This window comes from Aedes albopictus, chromosome 3 (assembly GCF_035046485.1).
Source record: "Aedes albopictus strain Foshan chromosome 3, AalbF5, whole genome shotgun sequence".
Taxonomy (NCBI): domain Eukaryota; kingdom Metazoa; phylum Arthropoda; class Insecta; order Diptera; family Culicidae; genus Aedes; species Aedes albopictus.
This window is the reverse complement of record NC_085138.1, coordinates 27,458,204-27,471,482: the sequence shown is the minus strand read 5'-3', so window position 1 is coordinate 27,471,482 and position 13,279 is coordinate 27,458,204. Positions and strand designations below refer to the sequence as shown.

The following is a 13,279-nucleotide window of genomic DNA, read 5'->3' as shown; positions in this document are numbered from 1 at the left end:
TGTGCCTCTTTTCGACAGTTGTAAACAGTGGCCTACACGGACCTGTTAACTGAAAAGGGCCTATTGACGTAGAGTACACTAAATTTTTTATGTGACTTTTTTTAACGTTGTTTTTATTTATCGTCTACCCCCGTTGGTTTGACCTCATCTAATCTGAACACTTTTTAATTTGATCCCCTCTAATCTGCACATCGTTCAAACTAAAAATGGTTCAAACGTCATTCTGCTCATGGAACGGGGTGAAACGGAACGCAGAATCAAAACAAAACAGCAAAGGGGTCACCATCAGTGTATTTTTCGATGCTCACAGGGTTACCAGAAGTTCAAATTAAAAAAATAACCCCGTTGGTTTGCATGAGGTGTCGTTCAAACCAACAGGGGTAGACGGTACACGATTTTCTCGAAATTACGCGATGGGTTTTTGAAAAGATTCTTCTCTGCTGGTCACTACTGTACTGCCGTGAATCGCAAGTCAGTCCCATCTGAATTTTGGGCAAAAATGAGTTAATGGCCGTTTTCGAGCTTTCTTCGGATGATCTTTCAGCTGCGTGCAAAAAATATATAGTTTGTTCAGTAAAATTGAAAAACAACACCAAGTCAGATTGTCCCATAATGAAATGTAATCGCAAGTCAGTCCCATTACGAACATGTCCACCCTTTAGTACAAAACCTAACACTACATATTTTAGCCAGTTTTATATTTTTCACTGTTACGTTGTCACGTTTGAAACAATATGTAAAAGTTTTGTGATGATCGCAGAACTTTTCAATTCATGGCGATTTTTTGGAGTTTCACATAGAAATCGAATTTGAAAACTTCAGAGGCCATTTTCTCAATGCCTACTTTTTACATATGGGACTGACTTGCGATTCACGGCAGTGTAGAGGATAGAAGAGGCTGTTCGGGCTCGTTTGGAAGTTGACCATCAATGTTAACTTCTTTTCCCGATCAGCCTAGATAGCTGCGTAGTGTCGGTAGCGGTTGTCTCAATTGGCTAAGAATAACACTACGGATCGCCTGATCCAGTGGTAAGAGTCCACTAAACAGGTGACCCCTAATTCATGGTGTTATGCGGCTTTATGCTTACCGTGCCAAGGAATGAATGGTTAGGGGGGTCTAATAAAAACCTAATTACAAACGGAGCCTGTGGAGTACTAGGGCGCCCTTCACAGTATTCTGCCCTTACTGCGCTAACCGGAGCAATGGTGCAGTTGACTTTGTGTTTCTCCGAGATAAGGCGCTGTCCATAAACTACGTAGACTCAATTTTGGCAATCTCAGACCCCCCCTCCCCCCTCGTAGACTTTCGTCCATACAAATTTTTTGAAATTTGTAAGGACCGTAGACTTTGGCCAGACCCCCCCCGTCCCCCCCTATGAGTCTACGTAGTTTATGGATAGCCCCTAATCTGCTATCCTTCTTAATCCTCAACTGCGAGGCTCAATAAGGATGGGATTATTAGTATGTTGTTTATTAGCTTTAATTATAACCTATATGGCTCTTCGCATTATGCGTTCTTCACAGTGTCCTCTGTGTATGTTCGTCTCTGGCGCTCTTCAATCGATACCGAATTGGTTTTTATCGCTGCTCTTTTTTTCTTGTGTTGTGATTGTAAGAGTTTGATCGTACCTAGTTTGGGTAGTGGCTATGGTTATGACAGCTCAGATAAATTTTCAGCATAAAAGAACAGCTTTGGTCCAAGAACCTTACTTTCGTAGGGAGGATTTCTATGTAGATGTAATGTTTTAATTAACACCTATATGGTTCCGCGTTTTGCGTTTGACCCGATGTTTGCTGCTTTCAGTAAAATTGAAATGGCAATTTCGCGTGTCATGCCTCGAGCCCCAAAATGTTTTGATAAAACTGCTTGTTTGCAGCCTTGCTATTCCCAAATCTTGGTGGGATTATACTGTCAAGTTTATTCCGTAAGTGGATAATGTCTTCGTATGAAGATCATTGAAATTCGTGGGCTTCGTGGCCGAGCGGTTAGCGGCGTCAGTCGTTTAGGTGTCTCGTAAGCCTCGGAATGTGGGTTCGATTCCCGCTCCAGTCGGGGAAAACTTTTCGTCGGACGAAAAATTCTCCACTGGGCCACTGGGTGTTATGGTGTTATATGTGTTGTCCGTTGTCAAATGTTAGTATTGTTCAGTCTGTAGAGGACGCAAGGTCGAAGACGGTGAAATTGTCTTTTTTTTTAAGATCGAACCGATCAATTTGACCTCTTTTTTTGAAATGATTAGAACGCTTTGTCGAGCATCACACCCGTGATGTTTTTCTAGCAAACATGCTTCTCCATGGGAACCAACATGCTTACCAAAATGGAAAGTCCACTGTGATTTGTTTACACAATGTTGTTTACGATATCGGAAAAGCATTCATTCAAAAACAATTTTGCTTGGGTGTTTTCTCGAATTTCCAGGATACTCTTGAACACGTACCTTTCGATTCCATATTGGAAGCCGCATGGATTGTCCTATTTATCTTTCAATGATTTTCAATTGGATTTACCAAATGCTTAAAAACCAACATCTCTTCTCGGCATTACGTCAAGCAGTGATTAGGGAATTGAGTGTTTGTGGATGCCCCCATGCGGGAGTCTTGTCATGCCTTTTGAGGAATCTCGTAGTAGAAACGCAATTGCATCAACTCAATGTGGTTTTCCTACTTATGATTTTGTCCATCACAAGCCTCAACAGGCTGCTTCATTTGTACATATACCTTAGCTGAGAATCCGACTGTGGAACTTTGAATAATTTGATATGTAACTACCCAGTTTTTACGCAACTGCGTTTCCGAGTACTCGGTAAACACTTGATTAAGTGAAACTGACCTAAGAAGCCTGAATCTTCAGGATGTTCTGTTGTTCTGAATCCGTTGTGGCAAGTAGCTATAGGCTTACTTTACGCTTTATGCGTTTTTTACAGTGCCCTTTTCAGGGCGCTGTTTGAACCCGTTGTGGTACGCTTATGCGATTATGTCCCTTACCTTCCCTTTCCCTATCCCATACCCTTTTTCCTCCCTTCGCTCTCCCTCAGGTAAATGATGAATAGGCTCGTATTCATGGCGATGGCACAAATTTCCCAAATAGAGGAGAACGTGCCTCTTGAGCCGACCTACTGATACCTGATACCTGATAGAAGAGGTACTGAAAAATGCGACAAAGGTAGAAGTTGAAAGAAAGAATAACGGAGTTGTAACAGAAGAACAGAACTAATAAATCAGTCTTGTGAAATATTTCGACGGAAACAAATTTATTTTATTTCGCGGTAGAATTTGGCTGAAAGAAGCAGCCCCAAAAAGTTTTGAGGCATGCAAATAGATTCCGCTCGGTTCGGACACGACAACTATCTATTTCTTTCCGACAGGGCTCAAATTTCTACCAAACATCTCTTCTATCTTCCTTGATACCCTGTCAAAATTTAAACACGATTTGATCAAAAAGGTTTCGAAAACTTTTTTGCGAGGAAGAAACATGAATTTTTCTGTGATATATGTATTCATAGTTTCTTCGAGTGATTCCTTCAGGAATTTCTCCAGGGATTCCCAAAGGAATTGGGAGATCCTTTTAGGTTTTTTCTGCAGGTATTCCTTCAGCGATTTCTTTAGAGATTTCTCAATATATTCCTTTAAGAAGCCGCTAGTGATTGTTCTAATAATCATCCAAAGTACTTCTGCATAAATTTCTTTCGATTTTTTTTTTATAAAATTCTACCAGAGATTATTCAAAAATTAATCCAGGACTTCCTTCAAAATGTTCTACAAAAAAATCTTCAGGATCTCATCCAAGGATTCCTTGAATAATTCGTCCAGAAATTACTGCAGACATGTAGACATTTTGGAATTTCTCATGGGATTGCTTCCGGACTCCTTCCTGGGGGTTTTTAGGGATTCCTCCAAGAATTCCTCCATGGATTCACTCGGAAATTCTTACTGGCATTCTTTCAGGGACAACTCCAGGGATGATTTTAACAATTCCTCTTTGAATTGCTACAGGGTTCATCTAGGAGTTCCTCCACGAACTCCTTTTGGCATTCCTTCAGGTTTTTTTTTCAAAATTTCCTTCTACGATTTCTTTAGTACTTCCCCCTGGGATTCCTTCAGGAATTCCTCCAGGATTTTTTCCCGGGATTCCTCAAGAAGTTCTTCCAGAGATTGGTCGTGTGGTCTTGTAGTACCTCTACTAGGTAAGAATCAGTCATCAAGTGCTAGACATGACCCCATAGATCCTATTCAAACTTAATTGAAGTTGCATAGTAAACAATGCATTATAAGGTTCAAATTCCCATAGAATGAGATCATCTAATCGTACTACAACACTATAGGAGATCACACTGGCTGACTACAACACAAAAGCGAGAGATCTCCCTTTGTCCCAATCTGAAACCCGGTAACGCGCCTTATTGGATTTCGATAACCTCTGAGAATATTACAAACAAAGAAAGATATATGTATGCAAAAAATCAAAACTCCCTAAAAATATAATTCAAGCCCAGGGAATATTTTCTAATAAGATTTTATTTTACTTAGAAATTTATATTTCCGTAGCACCAACTCAAGCAAAGTACAGTGCATCCACTCGATTCTTGATCCCGTTGGCCAGACAGCAGGCCAACGTCAGAGCGACGAACTCGAACACCGTCAGCCACATCAGGATCCAACCGATGATTTTGCCCGTCTGCCGAATGTATCCCTCCAGCATCCGTTCGCATCCTTCCTCAAACGGGACGCAGTTCGGCCCCGTACGTCCATCCGCGCAGCAGGAATCCGGCAGCTTGTTACCCCAGTCCAGAAACGATATCTTCCCGCAACATTCGTAGGTGCTCTGCAGGTAATCGATGATCGGATCCACCACGCTGGACCTCTTGGCCACGCTGATACCATGGTCAAAGTACTCGTCGAACCACTCCAGGTAATCGTGCCGGCTGTGGTCCGTGCCGGCAAACAGCAGCACCGCCACCACAATCTGGATCACGATCAGCACCATCGTCAACATCACGTAAGTCACGGTCATGCAGTACGAGTGTTTGGCCGCTCCGCAGAATCCGAAGAAAGCCACCGCAAAGATGATCACGCCCAAGCCCATGGCCATCAGCGATTGGCTCGTCAGTAGGTTGTCCCGATGGGTGAGACTGGTGATCGTTTCCAGTTTGGTGTGCATCACGGCACCCACGATGGCCAGCGAGAGGCCACTCAGAAAGCACATCATGTTCAGCAGGATCAGGGTGCAGCGCAACGTGGGGACGCCGATGGTGATCGCCATTTTGTGGTGCTGGTGAAATTTCAAAACAATTGACACTGACGGATGGGTAGCTGGGGGCTGACTAGTGGGTGGCTGCGATCAAGAGAGTCTAGCCATCTAGCCATCTGTAGGCAATGAGGTGGTTCAAACTTATTTATTCAAACAATAGGGCATGAAATTCTCCCCTTCTCTTTCACTCTTACAGAAATTTTGTAAACAACAAGGCCAAGAAACGTCAAAATCCCATACAAAATCAAAACAGTGCGGTGCCCTATTGTGTTTTCTTCAAAGGGAACGTCCATAAATAACGTCACGCTTTAAGGGGGAAGAAGGGGTTCAGCAAAGTGGGACAACCCATACAAAAATTTCAGAGGTCTTATACAAAAAATGTGATATAGGAGGGAGGGGGTTCAAATCGGGCAATTTTTACATGACGTAATTTATGGACGCTCCCAAACCTCTGATTGGTCAAAGGTCATTAGGCCGAATGGTCTTTGTGTTAACTGATCACTGCACTTGTCTTCTGATTATTTTTCTTCTCGGCGTAACATCCCAACTGGGACAAAGCCTGCATCTCAGCTTCTATTATCACTTCAAAAATTATCTACTGAGAGCATCCTCTGCCAATGATTATTTTGCATGTGTATATCGTGCGGCAGGCATAAAGATCAGCGGTCGGAATTTTCACTCATTCTCACGAAAATAGAATTCTCCCTCACGCCAATTTTCAGCGAAAATCTGGCTTGAGAAATCTCCCGCACAAAGAGCAGAGCGAAAACATTTTTTCACTCACTCCCAAAGGTGCGAGAATTTCGTTTGCCCTTTGTCGGCCGATTATGTTGTCTTTCCTTGACTCGTATGACGCCGACGATGATTGGTTTTATGCATTATATTTTCTACAACCTCTGTGTGGTTGGCGTGGTGGTGTGGATAGAGTGCGTGTGTCGCGTATGTTTTTAGTAAAGTTCCAGGTTCGAATCCCGTCGCGGGCACAATTTTTGTTTATCTGCTTTGAAAAGATTTTCGTGAAAATTGGGTGAGAGAAAATTTAACAGAACGAAAAGAAATTATCTGGAGGTTGAAGCGATTTTCAGTTATCATGAATCGCTACTCTCGAAAGAAGTGCTGGAGGGGAAAAGTGTTCCTCAAGCAAAATAGTGAAAATAAGCTCTCCCGCCGCCGTGAGAATAGCCATATTTCGTATCGCTGAAACGAAAATTACGAACCCTGATAAAGATACAAAGATACTCTATGCCCTTGCAAGTCGAGAATATTTTCTTTACGAAAAGTAGCTGGATTTCTGTACTTAGTGGAAAACCTTGTACTTAGAAGGCACGAAAAGTTGCTAATTGACAAATTGAGAGATAAAATTTTAGAAAAAATCGCGTTCTAGTGGGATTTGAACCCACGACTCCGTATTCGCTAAAACGGTGCTTTAACCAAATAAGCCACAGAACAGGTAATGATACTGCGGAATAAAAAAGCCGAAATGACTCTCAAGCCACGTTTTGAACAAACAATCCTTTTCACAAACCCATCTCTCTTTCGGCTTAGATGCCAATGCACAACACACTCGCGTTTGTGCCCACTAACTACAAGTGAGAGCGAATTGTTTTTTTATGAAGCCGAGACTTACTTGTTGGTCAAAGTGCCGATCTAGCGAATGCGGAGTCGTGGGTTCGAATCCAACCAGAACGTGTTCACAAATTTCATCTCTCATTTTGTCAATTGACAACATTTCGTGCCTACTAATTAATTACAAGTTTTTTTTCAGTATGTTTCAGACATAACAGCAAACCTAGTAAAATGCCAGTAAAGGGCATACTGTATCATTGTAAACAATAAACCCGTTTAAGACTAAAGACTGTGTAGCCACCAAAAGACTCCATTTGGGAATGATTTGTAAAACTCCAAGGTGGTCATAGATAATAGTTGGAAATGTGCTGTCTCTAACAATTATACAAAGGCAGCACCTTGGAATGCTTTGAACCATTCCCAAGTGGAGACTTTTAGTGGCTACGCAGTCTTTATTTTTTATTTCCCCAACAGTTTTTCCTAGGTCCTTCACTGCCGTTCTACGCCCGATTGTCCCATGATATATGGGAATCCCATATAACATGGGACAATTATGCGTAGAACGGCAGTTCAGGCATTCCTGCTGAGGTTTCTTCAGAAATTTATTTCAGGATTCTTCAATGCGTTTCTTCAGTGATCCCTCAGGAAGCTCCATTTGAGATTCTTCTTGGAGCTTCCTAAGAAGTTCCATCTGGGACTCTTCCAGAACTCCTTCGGGGATTTCAAAAATTTCTTCCAGGATTGTTTCAGGAGTTTCGGGAACCTTCTAGGATTTTTTTCCAAAATTTCCCAAATAATTTGTCTTCAGTTTCGTGGAACTCTAGGAGGACTTCCTGAAAGATGAAATCTTGGAAGAAACATTTGGAAGAAACCCGGATAGAACACCAGGGGGAATTCCTTACACAGCTGATGGAGGAATTCCTTAATAAATTTTAGGGGAAATCCTCAATAAGCTCCTGTAGAAAATTTATAAGCAAGCCCTTGGGTAATTCCATATAAAAAATCATATAAAAAAACTCATGGAAGAATTCCGTAATCAATTCAGGAGGATTTCCGTTCCAGGAACATGTGAGATAATTCCCGAAGGATCTGCACAAATTCCCGTGGGAATTCCAGAAGGAGAGTTCCTAGAGGAATCCTGGTTGGAGTTCCGGAATAAAACCCAGAAGTAATAGCTGAGAAATTTCGGAAGAGGTTCTTGGATGAATCTCGGAAAGACTTCCCCGAGAAATTTCGGAAGGAGTTCCCTAAAGAATCCGGGAACAAGTTCCTGGAGGAATCCCTAAGGAAGTTCTCGTAGAAATCCCTGAATGAATTCCCAGAGGAATTCTGTAAGGAGTATTTAAAGCAATCCCCGTAGTAGTTCGTGAAAGAATCCCGGGAGGAGTTCCTGGAAGAATACCGGAAGAAATTTTTGGAGCATTCCCGGAAGAAGTTACTAGATGAATCTTAGAATTCCCAAAGAAATTCCCAAAGAAATCTTAGAAAAAGAGTCCTGAAGGAATCCCGGAAGGAATCCCTGCAGACATTTTGAAGGGACGGAACACCGAAAGCAAACCAGGAAACACAGTTTGAAGAAATCACTCTGAGAACGAAAATGACAACGTACGAAAATCGTAAGGAAACACCTGGGGGAATATTAGGAGAATCACCCGAAGGAATCCCAGAAGAAATTCCTCAAGAAAATCTTGAAGAAATCACATGAAAAATTTCGAGAGGACTTCCTGAAAGAATCTTTCTTACACACTCAGTTGAGCTCGGCTTATTTCCATTATATTGCCGAGATTCACACAGCCGAGCGCTCGGCATTCGAATTTCACTGAGATATTAGCAAATATTCATGTTTATTCATAGTAGCACCCATGGGTACCGCTGGGAACAAACATTAAACGTCAAGCGTATAGCCGAGATTTCAGCAAGTGAACTTAGGGGCCGTTCATAAGCCACGTAGACTTTTTAGAGGAAGAGGGGGGGTCCAGCCAAAGTCTACGCTCCATACAAATTTAAATTTTTTTGAATAGACGAAAGTCTACTAGGGGAGAGGGAGGGAGGGGTCTGAGATGGCCAAATTTTGGTCTACGTTATTTATGTACAGCCGATCTCACAGTGTGCAGATGGAACCTGTTAAGGAATTACAGAAGAAATTCTTGGAAGAGCCTCAGAGGGAAAAAGTTTTTGGGAAAACCACGGCAGAAATTCCTGGAGTAATTCCGGATTGAATATCTGTGGAAATCCAGAAGGAGCAAGTCATAAATCCATATACCACGTACGCTAACCCTACAAAATGTTTATAGCTCCTTCTTCTTATTCTTCTTCTTCTTCTTCTTCTTTGTAGCTCTACGTTCGCAATAGAACTTGGCCTACCTCTCTACAACTTAGTGTTTCTTTAATTGAAGGGCTTCTTTACCTGCCATAGCATGAATATATATACAAATGTTGTGGCAAATAGAATGTACACTATGTCTAGGGAGTCGAGGAAACTTTCCTAACCGAAACAGGAATTGAACCCGCCGTCTCCGGATTGGCGATCCATCCCGGGCAGACGAGAATATCTATAGATAAATCATCCCAACTGACTATTTGGACGTGGCCGGCGCCGTTATTGATCAAAAATGTATGAGCTGCTTAAATTGCACTTTGAGAATAAGTGGAGTGTTTCAGCCCTTATTCATTTTGATCTCAGTGCAATTGGTACCAACTCAGATCAATCACGGAGGAGAAACCATTGACATGTACAGTCAGATTTGATCGTTTTTAATCGTTTAATTGCACCAAATGTTCACGGAAGATATCCTAGTTCATTCGCAAATATCATGGGGATGATGATATTCTGTTTTGACATTAATCTAAAACGACGATTAACATGATACCCTCAAACCTCCATTTAAGTCGAATCCATTAAAGTAAATTCTATTAAAATCCCTCCATTTAAGTAACGCAACTTAAATGGAATTTGACTGTATTCACAGCAAAATGAATGTGAATATGCTAAGGTTTTGAAAACATCTGTTCTTCGAAAAGGTTATTAGGTTGAATAGGCCGAATGGGGATTTTTTTCGACCCAGTCATAAGGGCTGAACACGTCAGTAGGCCGAACAGGTCAATAGGCCGAATAGGTCATTGGGCTGAATACGTCATTGGGCTGCAAAATTCGTTAGACCGCAAAAGTCATTAGGCTGCAAAGGGCTTTAGGCCAAAACGGTCCTTATGCTGAAATGGTCTTCAGGCCGAAAAGGTCTTTAGGCCGAAAAGGTCTTTAGGCCGAAAAGGTCTTTAGGCCGAAAAGGTCTTTAGGCCGAAAAGGTCTTTAGGCCGAAAAGGTCTTTAGGCCGAAAAGGTCTTTAGGCCGAAAAGGTCTTTAGGCCGAAAAGGTCTTTAGGCCGAAAAGGTCTTTAGGCCGAAAAGGTCTTTAGGCCGAAAAGGTCTTTAGGCCGAAAAGGTCTTTAGGCCGAAAAGGTCTTTAGACCGAAAAGGTCTTTAGGCCGAAAAGGTCTTTAGGCCGAAAAGGTCTTTAGGCCGAAAAGGTCTTTAGGCCGAAAAGGTCTTTAGGCCGAAAAGGTCTTTAGGCCGAAAAGGTCTTTAGGCCGAAAAGGTCTTTAATGACCTATTCGGCCTAATGACCTATTCGGCCTAATGACCTTTTCGGCCTAATGACCTATTCGGCCTAATGACCTATTCGGCCCAGTGACCTTTTCGGCTTAATGACCTATTCGGCCAAATACACTTTGATGTAACAATATTTTTCGGACACACGACCTTTTTCGACCAAACGACATATCGACAACGAAACGACACATGAAACAATAATAATAATAATCGGCCTGATGACCTCTTCGATCTAACAACTTTTTCGACCAAATGGCCCTTTCCACCTAATTACGTTTTCGGCCTAACGGTATATTGGCTTATTTCGATAATACTGTAAATATTTTGACGAAACTGCAGTGGAAAAGCATGAACTCTATTTAAGTCAAAAACAGAATCCATTTACGTAATGAATCCATTTACGTAATGGATCCATTTAAGTATCCCCGACTCATTACTTAAATGGAGGTATGAGTGTAGTTATTTATAAGTCGAAAATTGCTGTTTTTTTGACACTTCGGGTAATATGGAATCCTTATTTCTCACATGTTTCCTAATGATTTTGAAGGGTTAATTAATAAGAAGAAGTGAAATTAAGATTATACGCAACTAAATATATAATAGTTTCCATAGACAAATAGCTCAAAACGGAAAAAATATCGAAAAATATGTCCGCACGTTTGTTTTCGACTACAGTGATCATCTTTCTCACTATCTTTAATAAAACCGTCTTTAACAGCCTGTACTAATTTTTCTAGCACTACTAATAGATGCCGTTTGTAAACAAAAATAATAACTGGTTTGTTTTTAGCTGATACATTTTCCTAGCACACTTCGAAGGAAGTCCATTTTTTATGCAAACGTTATTATTATCCGTTGCTAGAAAAAAAAATATCGCGCAAAGCTGTTCGAAAACATTAATAGATGTGCGCAGTTGCATTCAATCGCTTCGGTATGTTCTACGCGAGTAATCCTTGGGTAATTCCCGCACTAATTGTAGAAGGCACGAATATGTTTTGATGTACTGGCGACGATCTAAGAACGATTTTGCACATTTTTGCGCGAGAATCTGCGGCGAAACGCGCAATAATACAGATTGTCATAAACGTAATACAGGCCACCCCGAATGAAAAATATAGTAGAAAAACCGAACGTTGTATTGTAACAGTACTATTTAAAACCATATTTTTACAATAAACACCACTGTAAACATAAAAATACAAAAACAATAAGATATAATGAAGACACCATACAGTGAATTGTAAATAGGATTTTTACAATATATTATACAGGTTGTTAAGTATCGTAACAATGCAAAAAAATATTTTTTTCCATATATATATTTTTACAAAACCATACATTTTATTGTAAATGAATTGTTCTTAATACTGATACGTGGGTTTTCATATACCGTACATTGTATGGTACATGTATGGTTTCAAACAATAAATGTACCGTAAATATATTGTTTTTAATTGTAATTTGACTACTGGCTATACATTTAATCAAATGGTTTTGGAATGGTTCTCTTTTGTTATGTAGTATTGTTTTTTTTATCTGTATTAACGAGATTTTTAGCCCTAGCCTAGTTCATCTCGGGACCCACGCTTTACTTCCCTTCCGAAGGAAGAACTCACATTTTGTGAGTTTGTCGGGAGTGGGATTCGAGCCCAGGTCCTCAGCGTGATAGTCAAGTGTTCTAACCATCACACCAGGTCTGCTCCCATGTAGTTTTGTTTTACATTACATATACCATATCATGTTATATTTTTTTGTCATTTTCCTCCTGTTAAATGTTAAATAGAACTATCTTTGATAGGGCGGATTAGAAGCTATCAAGTTCAACATTATTAGAATGCACTTTTAGAATTCTCCAGAGCAGGGTTGTTAATAGTCAGCGTAGCTGAAGCACAATCACTGACGACGACGGGCAATAAAAATTTTGCGTCACTGAGTCAGCAGCTCTTGAATATTTTTCTTCATACACCGTCAGTCAGTTTGCTGGTCGCGACGAAAAAGTTTTGCCGTTTCTCTTTATTGGCATTTTCGTTGAGTGGCTTGCACCGAACAGGGCAGGCAGACAAATAATCATCCCCACGAGAATGGCTGATCAGAAAAAAAAATGCAAAAATGAAACACGTCTTCATTTGGAATCGAGCCAAAAACCTTCGGATTGGCAGCACAACAGCTAATTCAACAGCTCCGAAAGACCGAGGTTAAATCGTCAATAAAAGCTTGACTTGTTTGGCACGGTAAAGGCTGGGTATGCTGCGCAATTCAGATCCCATTGTGATCCACTAGCCTCTGCCCAGCAACTCCTATCCCTACCTCCACGCGGTACCGGCCGGAAACTATGAGCAACCTTAGGGAAGATCGGGTAACCAACCCCGGTGGGAACTTTGGTCGTAGGCTGACAGGGAAGGGGGGGTTTGCTTCGGCAAACCTGAGCGTCTGTTCTCCAGGAGGAGCGGCTCACAACAGCGTCTGATCCCCATGTTAGGGGCGGCTGATCTACGTCCGAGTGCCAGGGACGATTGGTAAGTTTAGCGCCGACCAGCAAACGAACGAAAACGGCCTACGACTCATTGATTTCACCGCCTCCAAAAATATGGCCATACGTAGCACCTTTTTCCAACACAGCCTCCCTTATCGTTACACCTGGAGATCACCACAGCAGACGGAATCTCAAATCGACCACGTTCTGATTGACGGACGGCACTTCTCCGACATTATCGACGTCAGGACCTATCGTGGCGCCAACATCGACTCCGACCACTATCTGGTGATGGTCAAACTGCGCCCAAAACTCTCCGTCATCAACAATGTTCGGTACCGGCGACCGCCACGGGATAATCTAGAGCGACAGAAACAACCGAATGT

At 41.6% G+C, this 13,279-nt stretch overlaps 2 protein-coding genes across 4 annotated transcripts in view; one reads left to right on the top strand and one right to left on the bottom strand.

The window, feature by feature from the left end:
* Positions 1 to 13,279, top strand: part of LOC109418423 (disheveled-associated activator of morphogenesis 1) — a 333,193-nt gene that overhangs the window by 255,404 nt on the left and 64,510 nt on the right. The gene's annotated exons all lie outside the window — the stretch shown is intronic.
* On the bottom strand, positions 4,171 to 5,606 carry LOC134291640 (CD63 antigen-like). Its single transcript, XM_062859635.1, has one exon. It carries the CDS (start codon positions 5,258 to 5,260, stop codon positions 4,553 to 4,555), a length of 708 nt encoding a protein of 235 aa, XP_062715619.1. The 5' UTR covers positions 5,261 to 5,606; the 3' UTR covers positions 4,171 to 4,552.